The 27,830-nt window shown below is 37.0% G+C and overlaps 1 protein-coding gene across 3 annotated transcripts in view; it reads right to left on the bottom strand.

Moving 5' to 3' along the window:
- Zdhhc15 (zinc finger DHHC-type palmitoyltransferase 15) overlaps positions 1 to 27,830 on the bottom strand; it is a 110,395-nt gene that overhangs the window by 18,832 nt on the left and 63,733 nt on the right. For all 3 annotated transcript variants that reach the window (XM_048797432.1, XM_015505872.2, XM_048797433.1), the window contains 6 exons: positions 26,757 to 26,826; positions 24,783 to 24,815; positions 23,924 to 24,044; positions 19,861 to 19,993; positions 17,793 to 17,919; positions 15,418 to 15,521 (listed from right to left, as the gene is read on the bottom strand). In XM_048797432.1, the coding sequence (XP_048653389.1) occupies positions 15,418 to 15,521; positions 17,793 to 17,919; positions 19,861 to 19,993; positions 23,924 to 24,044; positions 24,783 to 24,815; positions 26,757 to 26,826 (588 nt within the window). The remainder of the gene's footprint in view (positions 1 to 15,417; positions 15,522 to 17,792; positions 17,920 to 19,860; positions 19,994 to 23,923; positions 24,045 to 24,782; positions 24,816 to 26,756; positions 26,827 to 27,830) is intronic.

Here is a 27,830-nt window from a genome sequence, read left to right as displayed (position 1 = left end):
ATCTTTATATCCCTCCATAGTACCATGTTTGATGTATCCCCTCGGAAGTGCCTTCTGACCTCAATGGTTAAAGACTTGCATTATTTCAGGAACACATACTAATTCAGAGTTTATGACTGGACAATGCAGGTAAAACAGTAAAATGAACATCCATGATACTACTGCATGAAATGAGTTTTCTAGGAGCCAAGGGCATGGATACTCTCTTCTTATCTAGAGACCATGGGGATCATGTTACTTGCAGATTGCTTACTTACCCAAAGGAGTAGCCCCACCCTAACCTAGTATATTATGTTTGATCCTTTCAGGGATGAGACCTAGAATTACTACTCTTGAGCAAAGGCAAATGACAGGTGTGAGAATAGGTCGTTGATAGACTGGTGGCCAAATGCTAGATAGAGGTGATAAGGGGAGAAACTATGTGCATATAGAGAATATATGAATAAAATATTTGGTTTCAGGACACATGAGGTATATTAAAATGTAAGTTTACAATGTCCTTTAGTATATAATAGCATTCTTTTTTTAAAAAAGAAAACTGGGAATGGAATCACCATCATGGCATTTGCAGGTAAATGGATGGAGTTGGAAAAGATAATGATAAGTGAAGTTAGCCAATCCCCAAAAAACAAATGACAAATGTTTTCTGTGATTTAAGGATGCTGATTCATAATGGGGTTGGTGGGGAGCATGGGAGGATTAGATGAACTGTAGATAGGGCAGAGGGGAGGGAGGGAAAGGGAGGGGGTATGAAAGATAGTGGAATGAGATGGACATCGTTACCCTAAGTACATATATGAAGACATGAACAGTGTGACTCTACTTTGTGTTACAAACAGAGATATGAAAAATTGTGCTCTGTATGTGCAATATGAATTGTAATGCATTCTGCTGTAATATATAACAAATTAAAATAAAATAAATATTAAAAACAAACTAAAAAATCAAACGATATGAATTGGAAACAAAGAAAGAAACTATTTGGTGAAAAATTACAGGTTGTGGTTATTTAACTTGACTACTGAATCCTGAGTATTAGATGGGCCCATAAAACATCACAGCTTAGGGCTGGGGCTGTAGCTCAGTGGTCGAGCACTTGCTTGGAACAAGTGAGGCACTGGGTTTGATACTCAGAACTGCATAAAAATAAATAAATAAAGATTCTGTGTTCATCTACAACTAAAAAAATATTTTTTAAAAATCACACCTTAGAGCTGAAGATAGCTTGGACACCATGGCATTGAAAATGAGGTCAGAGAGTAGAAGGTACTTTCCACAGTCTCAAGTCCAACCTAGTGGCAAAGCTGGGAAGTGTTTGCCATGTCAGAGCCCTATGTTTTTCCATTCTTTTATTTTTGGTGAAATAGTCACAGACACTGAGATAATTTATTTTGAATGGAACTTAAAAAGTCTATAAACAAAAAAAGGAAATAGGCACAAAGGAGAGCTACTGGGTGGTACAGTGGTTAAGAGTTTGGACTCTGGAACCAGTATCTGTTGCATACTTAGTTGTATGACTTTGGGTTTCTCTGAATGTGAGTTTCCTCTTCTGTAGAATAGGGTTGTTTAATATTTACAGCTCACAAAGTGATTATGATTATTAAATATAACAAAGCCTGAAAATCATCTGGCACATAATAGTCATTAAACTAACAGCTGTGCCCTCTGATGAACCCAACTATCATTTTCTTTTTTCAAAATTTTTAATTTGTTCTTTTTAGTTATACATGTTCTTTTTAGAATGTATTTTCACATATTATACACACATATAACTTCTCATTATTGTGGTTGTACATGAGGTGAAATTACACTGGTCGTGTATTCATATATGAAGATAGGAAAGTTATGTCCAATTCATTCTACTGTCTTTCCCATTCCCATCACCAACCTTCCCCTCACGCACCCACCACTCCCACCCCATCCATTCTGGTGAACCTCCCCTTCTCCTTCCCACCCGCCTATTGTGAGTCAGCATTCACATATCAGAGAGAACATTTGGCCTTCGTTTTTTTTTTGGGGGGGGGATTGGCATATTTCACTTAGCATGATAGTCTCCAGTTCCATCCATTTACTGGCAAAGGCCACAAATGCATTCTTCTTTATGGCTGCTAACCATCATTTTCTATGTGCAACTGTGTTTTGCTGGGGTTGCAGAGAATAAGGAAATGCAGTTGACGAGCTCTTTGACTTCAGTGGGTTCCCATCTAGGACCCTATTGTACAAACTTTTACTAGAGCCAAACTATTTTCTTCCTGTCCCCCTCACTTAGTTTGGGGTCTTATTAATTACAACCAATGAATTTCCTCATATCTTCTGTCTCTTTCCTTGCCACCAATCCATATCCTATCTAATCATTAAGACCCCAATTCTATCTACACTGTGACCAGCCTAGCCCATAGGAAATAACCCTTTCCCCCCCATTTAATTATCAATATATTCTGAATTCCTATGTGGAAAGATGGAAAGAATTGACTAAAACTAAGGGCTTTTCCATAGCTGTCTGTACCTACTTCCATTATTCATGGGAATAAATAAGAGCAATTTGGTACCTAAGGAAGTATATTTTTGAGGCAGAAAACATGAATTTAAATTAGGGGGGGACTGCTTCTTGGAGCCTACTCTTATAGGAGCTTACACCGAGCACGGAGCGGCCGAGTTCCGGCTCCCGGAACTTCCCTGGCCCGGGGCTAGGAGCCCGCGGAAACTGCTTCTCGGTCCGGTCAGGACTCACCCCTTGCTTTGGTTGCCCGGCAAGGGGAACGAAATGCTGCCATTCGCATAGGATACCAACATGGCAGAGATCTGATGTCAGCAGAAAGCGGCGGAGGAGAGAACTTCATCAATACCAGCGGCGACAGAAACAGTTGGTCTCCTGGTAGGGGGGGTGAGGCACAGACACCCGAGTCTCCTCAATTTGTCGTCGAGCCAGAGGGGAGGAGCCGGGCCGCCGCCAGCGCCCAGAGCAGGCCCAGCGGCTCGCCAGCGTGGTGACCGCGTGACCCCAATTGGAGAGGGGGCGGAGCGGAGCCGCCACCCGCACCCGCAAGGTGGGCAGACCCGCGACCCAGTGGTACATGGGCGTGGTAGGAGGGGCAGGGCAGAGCCGCCGTTCGCGCTTGCAAGGTAAACAGACCTGTGACAGCCGGGCAGGTCAGGCCCAGTGGCCTGCCAGTGCGCTACACATGTCACCCCAACTGGAATAGGGGCAGAGCAGATCCTTCTCCCACGCCCGGATCAGGCCCTGCCAGTGTGGTGGTCACGTGACCCTAATTGGAGTGGGGGCGGAGTGGGGGCAGAGCGGAACCTCCACTCGCGCCCGCAGGGTGAGCAGACCAGTGATCAAACTGCAGATCAGACCCAGGGGTCCGCAGGCGTGGTAGGAGGGGCAGGGCAGATCCGCCGCCCGCGCCTCCAAGGTAGGCAGACCTACAACAGACCGGCGGATCAGGCCCAGGAGCCTGCCGGCGTGGTACAAACACCACCCTAATTGGAGTAGTGGCAGAGCAGAGTCGCCGCCCGTGCCAGGAACAGGCCCAGTGTCCTGCAGGCGGGGTAGTCACGACACCCCATTTGGAATAGGGGCAGAGTAGAACCGCCGCCCGTGTCTGCAGGGTAGGCAAACCTGCAACCGACTGGCGGATCAGAACCGGTGGCCTGCCGGCGTGGTACACTCCTCACCCCAATTGGAGTAGGGGCAGAACAGAGCCGCCGCCAGCTCCCAGAACAGGCCCAGTGACCTGCCGGCGTGGTAGCCACGACACCCCAATTGGAATAAGGAGAGAGCAGAGCCGCCGCCCGCACCTGCAGGAAAGATACGCAAGCAGTATGAAAAGACAAGGAAAGAAAGGACCACAAGCAATGCAGGTCAACGCAACTTTAGAAGAGGTAACAGCTGCAGCAGATGGAATGTCAGATAAAGAATTCAGGATATACATGCTTCAGATGATCTGGAGTATCAAGGAAGACATTAAACAGCAAAATCAGACAATGAAAGATCACTTCGACAACGAATTACGCAAACAAATCCAGGAAGCAAAGGATCAACTATACAGGGAGATAGAGGTTATAAAAAACAAACAATCAGAAATCCTAGAAATGCAGGAAGCAATAAACCAACTTAAAAACTCAATGGAGAATACTACCAGCAGAGTAGAACACTTAGAAGATAGAACATCAGACAATGAAGACAAAGTATTTCAACTGGAAAAGAACATAGACAGCTCAGCAAGACTGTTAAGAAACCATGAGCAGAACATCCAAGAAATATGGGATAACATTAAGAGACCAAACTTAAGAGTCATTGGGATACAGGAAGGTACAGAGCTCCAAACCAAAGGAATGAGCAGTCTATTCAATGAAATAATACGAGAAAACTTCCCAGACTTGAAGAATGAGACAGAATCCCAAATCCTAGAAGCCTACAGGACGCCGAATGTGCAAAATCATAAGAGATCCACACCTAGACACATTATAATGAAGATGCCCAACATACAGAATAAGGAGAGAATTTTAAAAGCTACAAGAGAAAGGAAGCAGATTACATTTAGGGGTAAGCCAATCAGGATAACAGCTGATCTTTCAACACAGACTCTGAAAGCTAGAAGATCCTGGAATAACATATTTCAAACACTGAAAGAAAATGGGTTCCAACCAAGAATTGTGTATCCAGCGAAATTAAGCTTCAGGATGGAAGATGAAATTAAAACCTTCCACGATAAACAAAAGTTTAAAGAATTCGCAGCTAGAAAACCATCTCTTCAAAACATCCTCGCCAAAGCATTACAGGAAGAGGAAATGGAAAATAACAATGAAAACCAACAGTGGGAGGTAGGACAGTAAAGGGGGGGGAAATAATCAAAGAGGAAAACAAACCATGTTTAGTAACAGAAATAAACAAATATGGCTGGAAGAACAACCCATATCTCAATAATAACCCTAAATGTTAATGGCTTAAACTCACCAATTAAGAGACACAGGCTAGTAGAATGGATCACAAAACAAGACCCAACAATATGCTGCCTACAGGAGACGCATTTGATAGGAAAAGACATACATAGGCTGAAGGTGAAAGGTTGGGAAAAATCATATCACTCATATGGACTTCGGAAACAAGCAGGAGTGTCCATACTCATATCAAATAAAATAGATTTCAAGCCAAAGTTAATCAAAAGGGATAAAGAGGGACACTACATACTGCTTAAGGGAACCATACACCAACAAGACATAACAATCATAAATATTTATGCCCCAAACAATGGTGCAGCTATGTTCGTCAAACAAACTCTTCTCAAGTTCAAGAGTCTAATAGACCACCATACCATAATCATGGGAGACTTCAACACACCTCTCTCGCCACTGGACAGATCTTCCAAACAAAAGTTGAATAAGGAAACTATAGAACTCAATAACACTATTAATAACCTAGACCTAATTGACATATATAGAGTATACCACCCAACATCAAGCAGTTACACTTTTTTCTCAGCAGCACATGGATCCTTCTCAAAAATAGATCATATATTATGTCACAGGGCAACTCTTAGACAATATAAAGGAGTAGAGATAATACCATGCATCTTATCTGATCATAATGGAATGAAACTGAAAATCAACGATAAAAGAAGGAAGGAAAAAGCATACATCACTTGGAGAATGAACAATAGGTTACTGAATGATCAATGGGTTATAGAAGACATCAAGGAGGAAATTAAAAAATTCTTAGAGATAAATGAAAACACAGACACAACATATCGGAATCTATGGGACACATTGAAAGCAGTTCTAAGAGGAAAATTCATTGCTTGGAGTTCATTCCTTAAAAAAAGAAAAAACCAACAAATAAATGATCTCATACTTCATCTCAAAATCCTTGAAAAAGAAGAGCAAAACAACAGCAAAAGAAGTAGAAGGCAAGAAATAATTAAAATCAGAGCTGAAATTAATGAAATCGAAACAAAAGAAACAATTGAAAAAATTGACAAAACTAAAAGTTGGTTCTTTGAAAAAATAAACAAAATCGACAGACCCTTAGCGATGCTAGCGAAGAGAAGAAGAGAGAGAACTCAAATTACTAGCATACGGGATGAAAAAGGCAATATCACAACAGACACTTCAGAAATACAGAAGATAATCAAAAACTATTTTGAATCCTTATACTCCAATAAATTAGAAGATAGTGAAGGCATAGATAAATTTCTTAAGTCATATGATCTGCCCAGATTGAGTCAGGAGGATATAGACAACCTAAACAGACCAATATCAATTGAGGAAATAGAAGAAACCATCAAAAGACTACCAACTAAGAAAAGCCCAGGACCGGATGGGTATACAGCAGAGTTTTACAAAACCTTTAAAGAGGAACTAATACCAATACTTTTCAAGCTACTTCAGGAAATAGAAAAAGAGGGAGAACTTCCAAATTCATTCTACGAGGCCAACATCACCCTGATACCTAAACCAGACAAAGACACTTCAAAGAAAGAAAACTACAGACCAATATCTCTAATGAACCTAGATGCAAAAATCCTCAATAAAATTCTGGCGAATCGGATACAAAAACATATCAAAAAAATTGTACACCATGATCAAGTAGGATTCATCCCTGGGATGCAAGGCTGGTTCAATATACGGAAATCAATAAATGTTATTCACCACATCAATAGACTTAAAAATAAGAACCATATGATCATCTCGATAGATGCGGAAAAAGCATTCGACAAAGTACAGCATCCCTTTATGTTCAAAACTCTAGAAAAACTAGGGATAACAGGAACATACCTCAATATTGTAAAAGCAATCTATGCTAAGCCTCAGGCTAGCATCATTCTGAATGGAGAAAAACTGAAGGCATTCCCTCTAAAATCTGGAACAAGACAGGGATGCCCTCTCTCTCCACTTCTGTTCAACATAGTTCTCGAAACACTGGCCAGAGCAATTAGACAGACGAAAGAAATTAAAGGCATCAAAATAGGAAAAGAAGAACTTAAATTATCACTATTTGCAGATGATATGATTCTATACCTAGCAGACCCAAAAGGCTCTACAAAGAAACTATTAGAGCTAATAAATGAATTCAGCAAAGTGGCAGGATATAAAATCAACACGCATAAATCAAAGGCATTCCTGTATATCAGCGACAAATCCTCTGAAATGGAAATGAGGACAACCACTCCATTCACAATATCTTCAAAAAAAATAAAATACTTGGGAATCAACCTAACAAAAGAGGTGAAAGACTTATACAATGAAAACTACAGAACCCTAAAGAGAGAAATAGAAGAAGATCTTAGAAGATGGAAAAATATACCCTGTTCATGGATAGGCAGAACTAACATCATCAAAATGGCGATATTACCAAAAGTTCTCTATAGGTTTAATGCAATGCCAATCAAAATCCCAACGGCATTTCTTGTAGAAATAGAGAAAGCAATCATGAAATTCATATGGAAAAATAAAAGACCCAGAATAGCAAAAACAATGCTAAGCAGGAAGTGTGAATCAGGCGGTATAGCGATACCAGACTTCAAACTATACTACAGAGCAATAGTAACAAAAACAGCATGGTACTGGTACCAAAACAGGCGGGTGGACCAATGGTACAGAATAGAGGACACAGAAACCAATCCACAAAACTACAACTATCTTATATTTGATAAAGGGGCTAAAAGCATGCAATGGAGGAAGGATAGCATCTTCAACAAATGGTGCTGGGAAAACTGGAAATCCATATGCAACAAAATGAAACTGAATCCCTTTCTCTCGCCATGCACAAAAGTTAATTCAAAATGGATCAAGGAGCTTGATATCAAATCAGAGACACGCCGTCTGATAGAAGAAAAAGTTGGCTACGATCTACATACTGTGGGGTCGGGCTCCAAATTCCTCAATAGGACACCCATAGCACAAAAGTTAATAACTAGAATCAACAAATGGGACTTACTCAAACTAAAAAGTTTTTTCTCAGCAAAAGAAACAATAAGAGAGGTAAATAGGGAGCCTACACCCTGGGAACAAATCTTTACTCCTCACACTTCAGATAGAGCCCTAATATCCAGAGTATACAAAGAACTCAAAAAATTAGACAATAAGAGAACAAACAACCCAATCAACAAATGGGCCAAGGACCTGAACAGACACTTCTCAGAGGAGGACATACAGTCAATCAACAAGTACATGAAAAAATGCTCACCATCTCTAGCTGTCAGAGAAATGCAAATCAAAACCACCCTAAGATACCATCTCACTCCAGTAAGATTGGCAGCCATTATGAAGTCAAACAACAACAAGTGCTGGCGAGGATGTGGGGAAAAGGGTACACTTGTACATTGCTGGTGGGACTGCAAATTGGTGCAGCCAATTTGGAAAGCAGTATGGAGATTTCTTGGAAAGCTGGGAATGGAGCCACCATTTGACCCAGCTATTCCCCTTCTTGGTCTATTCCCTAAAGACCTAAAAAGAGCATGCTACAGGGACACTGCTACATCGATGTTCATAGCAGCACAATTCACAATAGCAAGACTGTGGAACCAACCTAGATGCCCTTCAATAGACGAATGGATAAAAAAAATGTGGCATTTATACACAATGGAGTATTACTCTGCATTAAAAAATGACAAAATCATAGAATTTACAGGGAAATGGATGGCATTAGAGCAGATTATGCTAAGTGAAGCTAGCCAATCCCTAAAAAACAAATGCCAAATGTCTTCTTTGATATAAGGAGAGTAACTAAGAACAGAGTAGGGACGAAGAGCAGGAGAAGAAGATTAACATTTAACAGGGATGAGAGGTGGGAGGGAAAGGGAGAGAGAAGGGAAATTGCATGGTAATGGAAGGAGACCCTCAGGGTTATACAGTGGAGGGGGTAGAGAGAGAGGAGGGGAGGGGAGGGGAGAGGTGGGGAAGGGGGAGGGTGGAGGATGGGAAAGGCAGCGGAGCACAACAGACACTAGTATGGCAATATGTAAATCAATGGATGTGTAACTGATGTGATTCTGCAATCTGTGTATGGGGTGAAGGTGGGAGTTCATAACCCACTTGAATCAAAGTGTGGAATATGATATGTCAAGAAATTTGTAATGTTTTGAACAACCCACAATAAAAAATTAAAAATAAATAAATAAATAAATTAGGACCCTAAGTTCTGTGGCAGCATTTAAAGTTCCTCAGGCATAATCATATGTCTGATTAGGCCTGAAGAACTAAGTGATAAAGTAAGGTTTCCTTCAAGTAAGATTCAATGGCTATCTCTCACTGGGAGATGATTGCACAGAATATCACCCAAAGAGGCTTCTTCTAAACAACAAAGCTCTTAATGTGAAAGACTTCTTGTCTTTGAACCAGAGCTCTTGTATACAGGATGTACTCGAAGAGTTTGAGTTCTGAAGAAGAGAAGGGCTCTCACCAGTCCTCTCAGAAGGTCCAGGGATTAGAGCAATCTCAGCCCTATAATGAAAGTGTGCTTTGATAGGAGTATCATTTCATCATCTTCTGAAAATAGTATTTTTCTCAGATCAATCCCCTGGTCAGAAACCTTCAGAAATTCATCGCCCACAGAATAAAGTTCTTCGTCTTGTATCCGAGGTCCTACCCAATTTAATATCAATTTACCGGCTGAGTCAATCTAAAAATCAGCTCATCTGGTCAATAACATATCCTGTATTGTGTTTTATTGGACAGCTTTTCAGGTATATGTCTTATCTCCCCAGATAAATGTAAGACCTTTGAGTTTAGAGACTGTACTGTTTAAAACCTGCTATGGGCTCAATGTTGTAACTTTAGCATGCTCTCAATAAATACTGCTTTATTTCTTCTGCTGTTCTTTCTAACAGGTGATTTGTCATGGCAGCAGAAACTATTAGATTAAAAATAAATCAAAAACCTGTTCTACATTGAGCAATAGTAATGGCTGTCAAACAAAGAAAGCTTTATCCAAATAAAGGAGTAGAAAATTAGCTACATATGAAACACTTCATATACTAGAAGATGAAATTATTATTTGTCTGGGTACGTGTTCAGCATTTGACAAGGAGGAGATTAATTCCTCCAAGTCCTAGTTATCATTAGCATCAGAAAGCTATATTGGCAAATTAAAGCAAATTTTGGTTTTGTTTTATAAAGATTTTTTACTTTATAAAATATACCTCTTGGGATATACTCTATTAAAAATTATCAAAGGAAATCAAAGAGTTCATATCTAGTCTCATTAGTTGGAGCTCAAAGCAGTTATGGCTAGTTAAGGAAAGTTCAGTTCTTTTACCACTAGATTCTTGTTTTTTAAAGAGAGAGAGAGAGAGGAGAGAGAGAGATTTTTTAATATTTATTTTTCAGTTTTTCGGTAGACACAACATCTTTATTTTATTTGTATGTGGTGCTGAGGATCGAACCCAGTGCCCTGCACATGCCAGGCGAGCACGCTACCGCTTGAGCCACATCCCCAGCCCAACCACTAGATTCTTTTGAAACGTTTTTCCTCTTATAGTTGATACACTGATATCGAATAAATAAAATATGTTGTGCATAATTATCACATACCCTGGGGCTTGATCCTGTCTTGGAACTCTTTACTGGATTCTCAAACTAGGATAATAGAAGCACTGGTGAGAAGGAGAAAAGGAACAGACTTTACAGTCTCTACTAGGAAATAAAGTAAGTCTAATGGACAGAGGTTACGTAATTACAATTGGCAAATGCTAACCTTAAGTATTTATATCAAAGTCAAGACTGAGTTAATTTCCTGCCAAATAACCACAAAATAAATGTATTTGGTAATGTTTTTGTGAAGACTCAAATTTGTGGGTCTAGGCAAGAGATTCATTGAAAGGTCCATTACTATGAGTTGATATTCGTGCCTGAAAGTAAGAGGAACTGGGAAGTCCCTGGAAACTGTGGGACAGCTTTTCTCTGAGTAGTTCTGATTCCATCAGAGTTAAGCCTAGACCCTTAAATCTCATGAATACCATTCAGGGCTCAGGTGCCTTGGTTTCTTATAGTCTGGGCAAATCCACACCTGAGATAGTAACCTTATAGGAGAGTGTTAAGGAGAACCCCTACATGAGGGCTATAGGTCACTTGAAGTTGCTTATTTGAGTCAATGTGAAAATAAATCTTTTATGCCTCCTTTGTAAGATCTTCAAAACCAATTAGGGCTGTATTACTATTTATTATAAAGTATTTCTGGATAAGAACTTCTTTAGAGACAGCTAATATTATTCTATCAGGGATGTTGGGAAAAAGAGTTACTTCCAGATGACATTAGCAAGATGGTAGAGTTGGAGATACTAGCCTCCCTTTCTTGCACAAAGAACAACATTTTGGCAGCTATATATAAATGAAAATAACTCTGGAACAGCTCAGGAGTCCATTTAAAAAGGGTCTTAATTAGAACAAGATATATTCCATGCTTGTATAATTATGTCAAAATGGATTTTACTGTCATGTATAACCAAAAAAAACCAATAAAAAGCTGTATCTACAGTGGAAGAAACAACTCAATAATGATCACACAAAAGGGGTGGAAAGGATAGTTTCATTTTGCCTGTATCACCCCATCCCCTAAGCTGGTATCACTTTGCAGGAAAAGGGAATAAATTTAACCAAGGAAGTGAAAGATACATATGTTAAAAACATTAAAACAATGATGTAAGAAACTGAAGAAGGCACAAATAAATGGAAAGATATCTTCATGGACTAGAAGAATCAATATTGTCAAAACATCCATAACACCCAAACCAATCCACACACTCAATGCAACCCATATCCAAATACCCAGGGCATTTTTCACAAATAGAAAAAAAATCATAAAATTTGTAAGGAACCACAGTCAAAGTAGCCCTGGGAGGGGTTTGGAGGAGAACAAAGTTAGAGCCATCACATGATCTGATTTGAAGTTATATTAGAAATCTATGTCAACATACTTTATATACAGAGATATGAAAAATTGTGGTATATATGTGTAATAAGAATTATAATACAAAAAAAAACCCAAAGTACATGTATGAAGACATGAATTGATGTGAACATTCTTTATATACAAAGATATAAAGCCTTAGGTTCAATCTCTAGCACAACACAAAAAAGGTCAAAAGATAATAAGTTGGTGAGAATATACAGAAAAGGGAACCCTTGCATTCTGTTGGTAGGAGTGTAAATTGGTATAGCCACTAGGGTAAACAGAGGAAAATGGAGGTTCCTCAAGAAATTTAAAATAGAACTTCCATATGACCCAGCAATTCCTCTTTTGGGTATATGTACATTCCATGTTCATTGTTGCATTTTTCATGTTCACTGTGGCATATTAAAGATATGGAAATGACAAGTGTCTATGGATGCATAAATGGATTAAAAAATTGTAAAATTCACACATACACAGGATTATTATTCAGCTTTGAAAAAGAGAAAATACTATCATTTGCAAAAAAGAAATGGATGAAATTGGAAGACCTAATGTTAATTGAAATAAGCCAGTCACAGAAAGAAAAATCCTGCATGATCTCTCATATATGAGGAAACAAAATAACAAAAAAGTCAAATATATAGAAACAGAACAGAAGGGTGATTACTAGAGGCAGCGTAGGTAGGCATGGTGAGATGTAAGCCAAAGTATACAAAGTGGAAGTTATATAGGATGAATAAATCTAAAGATCCAAAGTATAGTATATGAACTATAGTTAATAGCATGATACTGTATACTAGAAAATTTTCTAAGAAAGTATATTTTAGGTGTTCTTATCACAAAAAATAAGTTAACTAAGAGATGATTAAACTGCTTACCCATAGTGATTACCTATGCATATATATCACAAAACTTCATGTTGTACACCTTAAATTTTTGCAACAAAAATAAATAAAGAAGAAAATTATAAGAGTTATTCCTTTGTGCTACAGTTTGGATCTTAAATGTCCTCCAAAGACATTGCTTCTGAGAAGGCCAAGGGCTTCTTTAACATTTCACATATAAGTAGGCTTTGACTCACAGCAGTTTCCATTCAAAAATATCCGACAGTCATATCCATTTTATTATTCATGACACTTAAGGATAGTTACCACAGATGCTACCTATCCAGTTAAGAGGAAATGGATCCCAATTTTGAACAAATTTGTAGAAAGACTTATATTGTAATCTCTAATTTTTAAATGTAAGCTACAGGAATGACCACAAGTAGTAATACAACAGATGTTTCTGGATTACTTCCTTAAAAAGATAAAATGTAACCTCAAGTCTCTACAAAGTTTTTTACAGATGCCTGTTAAATATTCTCAGGAGACTACATGGATCTGTGTACTTGATTTATATACTTTTCTGTGCATTTGTACATTCATTAAAACTTTATTTTTAAAAGCCACATAAAACAAGCCCATTTAAATCCCTTTATTCATAAAGTTGTTTCTTTTTTAAAAATATTTTTAGTTGTTAATGGACCTTTAGTCTATTTATTTGTATATGGTGCTGAGAATCAAACCCAGTACTTCATGCATGCTAGGCAAGCACTTTACCACTGAGCCACAACCCCAGCCCTGAAGTTGTTTCTTTACCTAGTACTTTTCTGTATTAAAATAAGGCAGGGAATTCAAAGAAGATAACTTCATATAGTTCCTGACTATGATATTATATTTTTACTTAACAGGCCACTATTAGTATATTTTAGCATTTTAGTTGTTTTCATTATGTAATGAAAAAGTACATGATTTATAGTAAACTAAACAGAATATTTTGAGCTGGAATAAAACCCTGTCATCATTTCTAAAGGAAATTAAGTTCAACTCACATAAATTTACTTATAACACCTTTCCCAGGAATCTGGGAAAGGACTATTTGTGGATGATCAGTTATGCATAGAAAATGGAGAAACTGAGAGAAACATAGAATCAACTGGAAAAATAGCACAGCCTGAGAACTTGTGTTAGAGAAAAGCATCCTTTTCTAACAAAGTTGTTAGATGCTAAAATGACTTCAATGAAGTTTAAAAACTCATCTATGTGATATGGCATAGTCTCACTAAAGAAGACTTAATAGTCTTATGATTTTATGAATTATGTAAGATTCAGTTGAATTCTTCAGAGAGCAAGATGGCACCAAATCACATCACTGTGGTTCATATGTATTTGTTCACATGAGAGACATAACATCATACTGGGGGAAAAAATCCCAGGATTTGGAATCAGGATGCATTTTTTAGTCCAGGTTCTATCACCTTCTTGCTCTGTGATCTTGAAGAAGTTATTTAACACATCATAATCTAAATTTCTTCAGTTATAAGATGAGGATGGTATTTGTAATAATGTCTACCTAATACAATGGTTGCAAAGGTCAAAGGTTGGAAAAAGCAGGCAAATAGTACTTTATCAAATATAAAATGATACACAATTTTTAAATGATTGAATGTTTTTTACAAAGTCTTAAATTGAACACTGCTTCAAAAGTAGCTTGTTTATGATGTGGTGCTACATCTATACTTAAATTTTTTCTGCTTACCAATACAATTCATAGATGGTTTTTTTCCCATTGTGGAGTTATATCAAACCAGGTCCAGACTCCTTCAGATTTCTATTAGAATTTGGGTTTTTAAATGTCAAATTAAGAGTTTGTATTACTTGTGGACTGCAGTAAGCAAGTCTATTCAGAAAGACTGAAGGCTGAACTCTGGTAGGTCAAAATATAGTTAATTTTCCAGTAGTCATCAGGAGGTACATGAGGGAGTTTCTTCTACTGTAAATTCTTTGGGTTGGGTGATTAACTGTTTTCTTTTGTATGTATGGATCCAGGGCTGTTTTGTTTTCCTTTATTCTATAAATGTACTTTTTTTCTAAAACTGGACTTTGAAGTAGAGAAGCTGGTCCAAGATAATCTAACTGGGTGAACATTGAGAAAGCTTTATTTTCTACCTCTGCTCCCTAATTCATTGCTTTTCCATGTCTTCATACAATCTCATTCATCCCAAGTACTGTTTGTGGTAACTATTATAAGTCTCTATTTAAAAACAGTACCAGCTATTGTTTTATTTGAAACAATAGCTAAAAATTACTCTCTGGATGGCTGGTATTGGCAACATAAGCAAATGTTAGAGTCACAGAAGTAGGCCTACCAACAGGCAGAGAAATAGGGCTGGTAATGTGAATACATGCACAGCACTTTATTAGGTTTCCTGATTTATCTGAAAAGTTATAAATCATGACATTGCAAAGCTGGTAAGGAACCTCCTAAACTGCCATCTAATCCCATCTAAGCTACCCAATTCCACTAAACAAATCTGGCCATACTTACCATCTTCCATCCAGAGGGCACTTAAGAGGCTGACATGCTTATAAAATCTTTCTGGATATGATTTACTCACGACACATTACACTGGTTGTATTAACATGGATCTATAGTGCTCAGCCTGCTCAGCAGAGAAAAGACTTCCTTCTGAGACAACCCACCTCGATTATCATCCTCATTGTCTTCCCATCGTTCTTCATTTGCTAGTAGTGGGTTCTGTGACTCATTCATTGACCTCATAGGGAAGGAGTGTCCATCACCAGGGCTGAGGGAAAGAAAGGCAGTGAGATTTTGCAGTAGACACACACTTTTTGTAAAGGTCATAATCCTTAGAAATAGGATATATATATTTTTCTATAATATAGGTTTTGTTTTCTAAAACCTGAAATAGGTTCTTATAATAGCATCATTGTAATGCTTTAAATTTCCATATTGTGTTTGCATGTCCACATCAGTGACTATTTTTGTAAGAAACTTGTTGTCCACAATGCCCAGTACAGCAATATGCAAGCTTCATGATTATTTAATGATGACGATGCCAACTTAAATTCCACTATCTTATTGTTTGATTCTAAACATTCATGGAAGATGAGTAGACTGAGAATGAGTGAATAGAGTGGAGATAAGCTGCTGTGAACTGGTGATAGGTAATTCCCCAAGTACCTTACCATTGGAAGAAAGGTTATTAGGAACTATGAGAAAAAGCCAAAATGAGGTATCCCTAGAGTGCAGATTTTGGGCACAATTATCCACCTGTGGGTATACTTTGTGGATGTTTATGGTAACCTAGGGTCACTTCTCTGGTTAATTTCTGACCATTAACAGATCAGATATATTGGAAGGAATTGTGGTGGTCCTGGATAGATCAGGTTACAGTTTGTCAGATTTAAATTTGGAATGTATTCACTGATAGAGACTCAAGTGTTCAAAGTGTAACCTGGTCTAACACCTGTGTCTCTATATCTGAATATATTCCAAATTTAAATCTGAGTGATTTGGATTATTCATTTGATATGAGCTATGCCTTTTCTCCTGTTCATGAATGTGATTAATCGAAAGTTGACAGAGTTTATTGATGCTACTGTACAGATAATATGTTACTGATTATAAGTAAATGAGGCTTTTGTTTTTATATCAGAGAAGGATCATTTTAGACCTCCCTTTGATGTGGTAATGGTGTGCATTTGTGTCTGCATGTGTGTGTGAACAGGGTATAGATAATTGCTGGTAACAGTTATTAACCAACATTACCCAGTGACATAGTTTTGCCTTGTGATTTATAGTCAGGAGAGTAGAATATATATCACATTTTAGACAAATGCGTCTATAAAACACTAACTGGTGCAGAGGAAGTATCAGGGCAATGAGTGAAGGGAAGGGGAAAATTTGCCTTAGTTACCACCTAACCCCAGCAAAGTTTCTTCAAATAAGTGAACATAAATGTATCCTTGTCTAAGGAGCATATCTAAAGGGGGATGCAAAAAGCCAGTAAACAAACTGTTGCAGAGCTAGTTTTGTTAATGGTTAATCTGGTTCACAAAGTTACTCAGAGGACACAAGCTTTGGCTGTACTGATTTCTCATTCATTTCCTTTTCTGCATTCTTGTTGTGGTTTTAAGAATTACACACAATCTATAAATCAATCTTTCTTTCTTCTCATTTTTCCTTCACAAAAATAACGTTAATATTTCATCCAAAATATGAAAAATGAAGAAATGTAAACTATTTACTGAGACTATTTACCTTACCACTTTTAGTATTTTTGTCATATTTCCCCTTTTTCTTTTCTTCTCTCTGTATGTTTATTCATATTTTCTTTTTAAAATATTTATTTTTAGTTGTAGTTGGAAACAATACCTTTATTTCACTAATTATTTTTATGTAGTGCTGAGGGTCTCGCACGTGCGAGGCAAGCGCTCTACTGCTGAGCCACAACCAAAGCCCCTTGTTCATATTTTCAATCAGCATACATACCATTTTGGATTTTACCTTTTCACAGATAATATACTATGCATGTCCTCTTAGTGTGACATCATCTTATATCCACTACTTTTGACTACATAATAATCTATCTAGTGGGTATATATATATATTTTTCTATAATATAGGAATATATATACATATACATATATATATACCTATATTGTAAGATATTTATGTTGCTTTTGATTTATTACCTGTAAATAATTCTACGAGAGACATTTTTGTACATAGTTCATCTCTGTCTTTAGGTTAGATGCCCAGAAATGTAATCACTGGGACAATAAATATGTACATTTTTATAGTTTTGATACATATAACCAAATTAATTTATAAAAGATTAGTACTAGTTTACCCTGCCACAAACAAGACAGGAAGATGTCTATTTTATCATATGCTTGCCTCATGATTTGTCTTTGCTAACCTAGAAATTAAAAACTTGGGAAACAGAGTGTCATGTTAGACAGAGACCCGCTATATACTATAATCAAAATTGAATTTGGTACTTCAAATCATAGTACATCATCAACCTCTTTCAGTGGTAATAATTACCCACCTGGACCCAATAGGTATTAACCAGAACTTCTTATTATCTCCAAACACCTGCTGGATATTCTTGATGAAGCCAAGATTGAACCCATTTTTCTCTGGGCCACTTGTAAACACTGGAGTGCAGAAAGCCTCTAGAACAGGGTAGGAAAGTTGGTGGGGGGGAAAGAGGAAGAAAGAAATAAAGGAACAAATTTCAGCAGTCATGATTTTACAGTTCCCCATGAATGTAACTTGCTTCTATGATATCTTCTTGCTGTGTTAGTATAGGTCCCTCATTCTTAGTTACTGTCAAATTTGTAAAAATCAGTTTAATCACTTAATACCAGGTAAGTTTGTAATTCCATATGAAGAAATAGTACTCATATTTTGAAAAAGGCAGGGGAAACACATTATGGTAGAAATAATTAAGCAGCCATGGGAGTAGCATGTATTTGTACTGCTGGATTTCAGGAGTGAAGGAACAGATTTAACAACACTTTATTTGAATCTAAGTGGCAACAACAGCCAAATGGTTTCCATCTGTAGAGCTGGGACCAAAGTAATGACACATAAAGAGATGATAATGACATTGATTTGGTTTTGAAACATTACAGAAATGAAGATGTTCACACTGAAGCCTGCAAGGTAAGAAACTGAGTTTTACTCCAGATAAAATGTCAATGGGTGAACTATAATCACCTCAAAGACTATGAGGAATTGGACCACGTTAGTGCACATTATTTTTAGACACACATTTATCCCATTAAGCAAACACTTTCACTGTGGGACTCTGGCTGCATCTGACCACTTCCCATTTGTGCTTTATTTTCAGACCCTGTTATCATGAAGCTTTTAGTACTTTTCTACTCTGTAGCTGATCTCTAAGCCAAATGTGCTAATTTACCACCCTAGCAACTAAGTGCTACATATATATTTGATTTAGAAAATGAAGCAAATACTTTCTTGGCTGTTAGTATTATTAGCAAATGTACTCCCAAATTGCAATAGCTTTTGCACCAAACTTTCCTCAAGTTTATTCTAATTAAACATTCAACTCTTAATCACTTTCTCCTTACTTCTTGTGTACTGATTTGTAGAAATTTTAAACATTTTTTTACCATTACTAAAATAACAACAAAAACAAAAAAATTGCACTGGAATCCATCAGAAATAAAATACTCAATAACAAGCAAGGTTTATTTCTTACACTTCTTTTCTTTTTTGGGAGGATACTGGGGATTGAATTCAGGGGCACTCAACGACTGAGCCAAATCCCCAGCCCCATTTTGTATTTTATTTAGAGACAATGTATCACTGAGTTGCTTAGTGCCTTGCTTTGGCTGAGGCTGGCTTTGAACTCCCAATCCTCCTGCCTCAGCCTCTGGAGCCCCTGGGATTATAGGCGTGTGCCACCACACCCAGCACCTTACACTTATTTTCTAGAGACTAACTTGTTCAACATGTTTCTTGTTCCCATGGTTCCTGTTCCCATGCTACCTACACAGTTCCTTAATAACTACAGATATTCAGTTATTTGATTCTTTTTCAAGACTTTGAATTCACTCTGAAGGCTCTGTGTTGGGATGTACTCAATAAATTAGATACTTCTATCTTTACTGACATTCATTTCCTCCTTTTAACATTTTCTTCTGTACTGATTCTTTCCTTCATTTCCTCATGTGAACACATTTTTAAGTTTTCTGAGTTGTGAATCTGGGGAGCTATTACCCAATACACACTCTAAAGAGCAATAGCCATTTTTGGTTTTGTGTAGGGTTTTATCTATTAATGCTCTCTTTAGTCTATAAGCTTCATTCACTATGGTTCTCCAGTTTGGTAAAATGTATTTTCACCTGTCTCAGATTGGAGTCAAAGAGATGTCACTATAGCTAAAATGTTTCATTGAAAGTTTTTCTTTTCCTCAGGGAAAAAAAACACAGATCAATCTGATAAACTCTAATATGTTTGGGGGGTATTTTTTTTGGCAGTACTAGGGATTGAACCCAGGGCCTCACACATTCTAGGCAAGTGGTCTACCACTGAGCTACATTCCCAGCCCAATGTTTTTTCCTAGTCTTAATATTCAGTCTTACCTAAGGTAGTTTTGTTTCTGCTGACAAGCCAACAATGGTAACCAAAGAGAATCACAAGGCTGACAAAAAACATGCAGGCCACAAAGAGGAGAAAAAGGACATGGAACTTAGAGCGAACACTGGGCAATTCCCCCTAGAAAAGAAATAATAAACAAAAAAAGATTAAAATGGGAAAGCTTGGCTACTTGTTCTACATAGGTTATAGTTTTTTTGCATGTATAAAATATCTAGGTACAATTTTAAAAAATAGATTCTGTAAAAAATTTTTACAAAATTGTTCTCTGTTCATGATCATACCTCATTAAAGATATGCTCTTAGTCTACAAAGCCTAGAATAGATCATTGCTTAAGTGCAATTCAGTGTAAAATAGAGTATATAATGTACCAGTTAGAAAAGGGTAATGTGAAAAGGGAATATTTGGAGCATAATTGGCATAAAGGTCATATTTCATTTAGTTTGAGAAATATGAATTGTTGGTTAGAGGTGATTTTGATGTCATAGGGTCCATCCTTTTATCTCAAGGTGGGCTATTCTAGAATTCTTTATATGTCATGTTTCCTTGGACATATGGCTATTGAAAATGTCATAGTGATGAATGTAGGAAGTTAAAACACATACATAGAATTTTAAAATGTCCTACCTATAAGTCATGACCTGATTTTAAAGCTGCTGCACATTTTATATGGTTGTTTTTTATAGCTGAAGTGGAATGTGTTGGTATATTAGATCCTGTGGAACAGCTGTTTAGACAGTACAAATCAAGAAGGATTTTACTGGCAATGTAAAAGTAGGTGGCTAAAGATTTTTATAGTTATCTGGGACATCTTATTTTCCATGTGGCACCAATTTTTCTTTAAACATGTAATTCTAGACCAGAATGAATGTTCTAAAGTTCTGTAGCATGCATATCATGTAACATTTTGTCTTCTGAAGAGAACTTTATAAAACATTTTTAATTTGGAGTGAGCAGTTGGAGGAATACTATTGCTTAGTTCCTCCTTTCCCAAGCTGGTCATTTTTCTGGCAAGATGAAACAATTTGAAATATTTCAAAATACTTTCCAGTAATAGTTAAAAGTATGTGTGTGTGTGTGTGTGTGTGTGTGTGTGTTTTCTGGTACTGAGGATTGAATCCAGGGGTGCTTTACCACTAGTTCTTTATATTTTGAGACAGGCTTTTACTGTTTATTTTATTTTTATTTTGAGACAGGGTCTCATTAAGTTGTTGAGGCTTGCCTCAAGCTTGTGATCTACTGTGTTGTGTATCTACTGTGTTATCCCTTGATAGAGTTCTTAATATTAAGCTTTTAATTTTTTTTAGTTTGAAGAAGGTTACAGCCCTATACTCAAAAATACCTTCTCAGGAGACAACCAAGCTAAATTGCTTAAAGCAATGATCACTAGAGGCAATTCAGAGGAATATTGGTAGAATGACACTACTATCATGTTTCTAAAATAATTTATAGCCTCTGTGAGGAGATTCATGGCCCAGTGTGGGAGATATGTGTTTCTACTTTTGCATAAGGCAAGGATCAATCTCCTATCAAAGTAGCTGTTGTTTAAGTTAATATTGAGAGGATAGAGAAATTCTGACGGTCTTTGAATCCTTTATTCCAAAGGAGCTAAAGCTTTTCCATACCAGAACCCTAATGGGCAGTAGGACAAGGTATAGTATATATGATCACTGGGCTTAGGATCAGACTTAGGTTCAATTCTCACTTTGAAATTTACAAGCTAGGTGATCTTTGGCATGTCACTTAACTACTATGATCCTCATTCTTATCACCTTTGAATGAAACTAATAATTCCTGCTTTGCCTACTTCTCAGGATTGTGCTGAGGATCAGATGAAATAAGGGAAGTGCTTCAAAAACCACAACGTATCATATAAATAGAAGTTGCTGTTCTTAGAAACACAGCTTGTCTCCTTGATAAATGGCTTTTAAAATACATGGCAGTGTTTACTTTTTATTTTAAAGAGAGATTTGATTTAAACTGAGAAAACCATCCTCAAACCACACTAAGGTGCTTTTTGGCTGGAAAGACTGCAAGGAATCATTTTCTTGAACTGTCAATGCCCTTTTCATTATGAGGGCAAGCAGAGACAGGTTTCCTTGCCTCGCATATGTCAGGCACAAGCTAGGATATCACGGAGAAAAAATGAGGGAATAGGAAAAGGACAAGGGTATGTTCAGCCCTGGTATTGCTTGTGAATGTGGCCATGTTTCTTGTGATTAATTCATATCCAACTATCATCTTTCAAGAGCACAAAAAAAGCATGCAGCACCTAGCTAGCATTGTGGTATTTGATTATTGGCTGGCTAGGAGGGCTAAAGGCAAAATATGTGAAATACAATCTTGTTTACTTTGTTATGAGGGTAAAGGGTGGTTTTTAAACAGTCGCCTACTGTGTTAAGTACCAAGAAAGGTCTGTAGTGAAGATCAAGGCTGACACTTTCCCTGTTGATTGGATGCAGCAGATTTTCTTCACATTTAGAGTAGTAGCTCAGTGTGTGGATAGAATGCCAAATAGGTCATGGAAACCTGAGCAATAGAAAATAAATCTTGTGCTGTGCAAAGGGGTAAAAGCAATGTTAAGATGTTAGCATGGTGAAACATTTCCTATTTGGGGAAAATGTATGAGAAAAAACTTCGTTATTTATGCTAATAGTTTCTTTGAGTCTTTGAATTGCAGATTTTGATATCTATCATATAATTCCCTATTCTTAATGTTATTAAATATTTGAATCGATTAAGCAAGTTGAAGGGGAATGGAAAGCATATATCACTATAATTTTGTACACTATATTTTCTAGACTACTAGGAATCAAAACACTAATTTATAATTTGAATATTCTCAGCAATTTACCTTCTCACTGCCTTGTCTTTTTCTTGTTTGCTCCGGTTTATTATAATTTATATTCTGACCACAGAATTCATGTTCTTTCCCACAGCTTTACCTCTCTAGCTAATGTGCTTGTGCAGTTCCTAAAGTAATAAATATTTTCTCTGCCACATTTGTCTTTTGCTATTCAGGATAAGTTTGGACAACGCTCATCATGGATATCTTAGTAACTGTACTGGAATTGTATGGAAGAGGGTTCTTCTGGAGTCCACTGGCATGAAATTTAAAAATAACATATTTCACTGTACTTCTGCCAGACCCTATAAACATATGTACAGGGTCTGTACCTATGACTGATATCTTCAACTAGGAGAAAGATAAAAGCAAGGTATTTGAGATTTCATTGTAATTATTAGAATTATATTTTGAAAGGCAAAACACTTTCAACATCTGTTTCATTTGATCTTGGCAATGAGCCAGTAAGGCAAGTAATGAGAGCAGTATTACATCTCAGTTCTCCTAATTTCCAACCCAGGGTTTATCATAAGTTAAAGAAAGACTTTCCTGTTCATTTGGTCACATGAGAAGGTATGTTAGTGTATCTCTCTATATGGTAGGAATTTTGCAAGTCTCCTTTGACCTAATTTCATGTTCAAAGGGGAGTGCTTTGTTAGCCTTTTTTTTTTTTTTTTAAGAAACCAGGGATTTGAATTAGTTCCAACATTTTTCAAAAATATAACTTGTAGGAAGGAGGTTTTAAAAACTCAGTTGGGGCTGAGGATGTGGCTCAAGTGGTAATGCGCTTGCCTGGCATGTGCAGGGCACTGGGTTCCATCCTCAGCACCATATAAAAATAAAATAAAGATGTTGTGTCCACTGAAAACTAAAAAAAAAAATAAACAAATATTAAAAATTCTCTCTCTCAAAAAAAACTCAATTGCAGAAGTACATCTTAAAGAATTGGTAGGAGTCAAGAGGTTAGGTAACTGAGGGCCTTAGCAAGATTGTCATACACAAACAGAAACTTGTTTAACTAGAGTCTTTAAACAGCAACCGCTGGTCTCAGAGTATATAACATGAAAACTTTGTTTTTAGTGGCTTACCCCTTTGGTTCCTTCAGTATTAGCTATTTCAAAATGTAAAATGTTACAGGACAAATAATGTCACAGACTGAAGTGTATGTTTGTCTGTGGGGGACCCTTCAGAATTTGTAACTTACTCTCCAATACTTGATGAAATAGCTGAAGACAGTTGTAGCAATGTACAGGCAGTAAAGAACAGAATAAGCTAAGAACTGAAGAAAGAATTTGTAGTTGGAAAATCCAATGCAGTTATTAACCCTAAAAAAAAAAAGAAAAACTAATTTGAAATCAGGACCTATTGATTGAAAACACACTGACATATAAGTGGACTACGCAATGGAAGCATGTTACTCCTACTGTCTCATTATGTGTCATGTAAAACCCAACAGAGATAAAAGTCCCTTAATAGGAACAGACTGGAAAAACAAGTTCACATCTCACTTGTTTCTCCTTTCATTTACAGGCACAGAAACATCTAATAGTTCTGGACTAGTTCCTGACACACCCGAGCAAACCTGGATATTGGTTGCTAAAAAACTATTAAAGTCTTAGCAGCTACATTTGGTAGAGTTGTGGCTTGTTCTTTTTTGTAATCAGGTGATTTCACTGGTTCTCTAGATCTGATGTACAAAATTTAACGAATTGCTGAATTTAACAATCTACACTATTTCAAACATCAAGCAAGCTAGAAACAAAAATAAATTGTGTAACTTACAAGAAGAAAAATATTGTGCTATATTTCATTACTATGCTCAATTGCTAAAGTTAATGGACAGGAGACCATTAGCTTTGTGACCCCAGGAACTCTCTACTATACCTTTGGTGGTATGGTTATTCATGCTCTAAAATTTTACCCCTCCCCTGTCCCCCACACAAATACAAAGCCCAGTGAATTATGATGACAGAAAAAGGCATGGTACAACTATGCTTAGGAAAGTGAGCATATTGAACAACTTTGACCCTTTTAGAGGAGAGAAATGAATCAAAGGGACATACCAAGGGCAGTGATGGTCCATTTTTAAAACACACCTACAAAGGGGAGAAAATACAGTGCGATAAGTGAGGCTATGGAAATGAAGCAACATCTCAAAATTGAACTCAAGGTTTCACCAGTGTTTTTACATAGATCCAGTATACCTGTTCCCAGATCTCCATTACAGCAACTTCAAAACCATTGTATCTGTTATTCCTAGGATGAGATGATCATAACAAATACTTTATAGGATTATGCTGGCAGCAAGTTACACACTTAAAAGTCCAACCTTTAAAAGGGATTGGAATCTCCAGGATATTGATACAACAGAAAAGGTTCAAGGCATCCCCTCTAGTTTTGTTCAATACTCAGTTTAATAAAAGCACAGGGAAAAAAACCATATGGCTGTAGTCTGTGTTTGAATCAAAACTAAGAGAAATATGAATGGCAAAACCATCCAAGAAGAGGGGATGGGGTTGTGGCTCAGTGGTTGAGCTCTTGCCTAGCATGCATGAGGTACTGAATTCGATCCCTGGCACCACATAAAAATAAAAACAAATAAAATAATAGTATTGTGTCCATCTACAACTAAAAAAACATTTAAAAAGGTATACAAGAAGAAAGGCATGAAGATTACATATATTAACATAAAATGGTTTTACAAAGCTAGGACTTATTTTTTGTTGATTAAAAAAGAAGCAGAGTAGTTTAATGCAATAAATGCACTTCCTGTAATCTTGTATTGTATGGCACACAAGAGCCTACCAAGGATCCTGAGGTAGAAATAGGAACATGACATATAGAGTCATCTGAGTTTTCCTTTCAAAGAAGCCCAAAGCTGGAACAATTTAAGCCACAAATTAAGTAAATACAGTAGTACTGGGTCATAGCACAAAATAGAAAAATGAATATTCATGCCTCCATATTGAGATAAATAAATGATTGACTAAATAAGTAAATGGGAGAGAAAATGCACACTTCCCATACAGAAGAATCCCAAATAATTTATACAGACACTCCATCTTCAAAAAGTGGGAGGGGCTGAGGTTGTGGCTCAGTGGAAAAGTGCTTACCTAGCACATATTAGGACCTGGGTTCGATTCTCAGCACCACATAAAATAAATATAAATAAATAAAGTTATTGAAAAAAAGAAGAGGGAGTATAATTTCCCATTCCTGTAGTTGGGCTGTGCAAAGTAACTTCCTTTTGAAGAGTACAGTAGAGGGAGGGGGTGGAGAATAATTTTACAAACACTACTTGAGGCAGATGATAAAGATTAGCATTGCTGTGATGAGTCATGTTTATTTGTACCCTTGATATGATGTAATCAGAATGGCACTTTACTTCTATGGTCTTCCTCCCCAAATCACATTACCCCAGTCTAAGGATCATGAGGAAAGATAAAAAAAAAAAAAAAAAACTCATCTGAGGAACATTCTACAAAATCCCTAACCATTAATCCTGAAAACTGTCATGATCATCAAGAACAAGTAAAGTCTAAGAAATTGTCACAGCTTAGAAGAGCTAAGGAGACATAACTACAAAATATGATGTGTTATTCTGGATGGGATCTTAGAACAGATAAAGGGCATTAGGAAAAAATTGAGGATCTCTAAACAAAGGATAGCCTGTAGTTAAAAATAATGTAGCAATATTAGTTCACTAATTGTAACAAATGTACCATACTAATAGAAGATATTAATAATAGAGGAAAGTGGGTGTTGGGCATATGAGAACTATCTTCATAATAAATCCATAAATCTAAAGCTGTTCTAAAATAAAAAGATTATTTTTAAAATGTGATTATATTTCTCTTTCTATCTTTAGAATAGTTTGAATCATCATCATTCCTGTGAGGGTGTTTGGCATGTACTCATTATGACTGAAAGGAAATGCTCTTATCTAGGCATGGTTGCATGTTAGGATCAGTCATTTTGTTGTCTAGGCAACCATCAGTAGCCAAGCTCAGCCCAGGGGGAATATTGCTGTCACTTACATGGCACAGACAGAGCAGTGATGGCAGCGGTCTGGCTTGATCAGATGGCACCGGTCACAGAATCGTACAGCTATAGGAAAAATAAGGTGGTTAGCATTTCTTAGGGCTCACTGTAAGACCTCATATCTTATTATTAGTCTACTGGGATGGCTTGTTATACACTACACACAGATGGTCTCACTCATCTCAAGTTGCCAAGCAAAAGTCAATCATATAGAAGAATTGTGCTATGTATTTCTTTTCTTATTAAGTCAGTCTTGAAAGCACCTTTCAGGAGAATAAGGGAAAAGGCTTCATATTTAGATATCAGACCATAAGATTTCATATTATCAAACAAACTACTATCAACTACTTGAGGGGTCTGGAGAAATCATTTAGTCTCTATTTATTGAAACTCTCCTATCTGGAAATAAGGATTCACAATTTAATTCCTGTCTCATGAGGCTAAATTTCATAAATGCATAAAACTACAAAATGGTAAAGAAAGTGGTTCTTAGAATAACAATTTATGCTAGACCCTGGGTTCAATCCCCAACACTACAAACAAAACAAGACAATTTGGAAAATAGAAGAGAATTTTTCAGTTATTTCAATTGACCATTTCACAGATAAGAAAGTAAAGTCTTGGTCCTTATCAAGTGATTTGCTCAAAGCCACATAGCAAGTAAGTGGCAGGGCTGTTACCTGTACAGTTTTTCTGATTACTTCATTCAGGTTTCTATTCACCCTGTAGGTCTGATATAAAAATCCCTCCTGCCCATTTGTTCCCTCCCTTTCTCCTTTCTTTCATTCCATCCTCTTGGATTAAAGCTGTTTTCCTTTTCTTCTGATTTTTTTCATGTTCACTGATAGAGTATGCCTGTGTATAATGTAATTATATTAAGTATGGTACTGGTACCAAAACAGGCAGGTGGACCAATGGTACAGAATAGAGGACACAGAAACCAATCCACAAAACTACAACTATCTTATATTTGATAAAGGGGCTAAAAGCATGCAATGGAGGAAGGATAGCATCTTCAACAAATGGTGCTGGGAAAACTGGAAATCCATATGCAACAAAATGAAACTGAA

This window comes from Marmota marmota, unplaced genomic scaffold, assembly GCF_001458135.2.
Source record: "Marmota marmota marmota unplaced genomic scaffold, marMar, whole genome shotgun sequence".
In the NCBI taxonomy this organism is placed as follows: Eukaryota; Metazoa; Chordata; class Mammalia; order Rodentia; family Sciuridae; genus Marmota; species Marmota marmota.
Note: the sequence above shows the minus strand (reverse complement) of the source record. Positions and strands in the feature narration are given on the sequence as shown.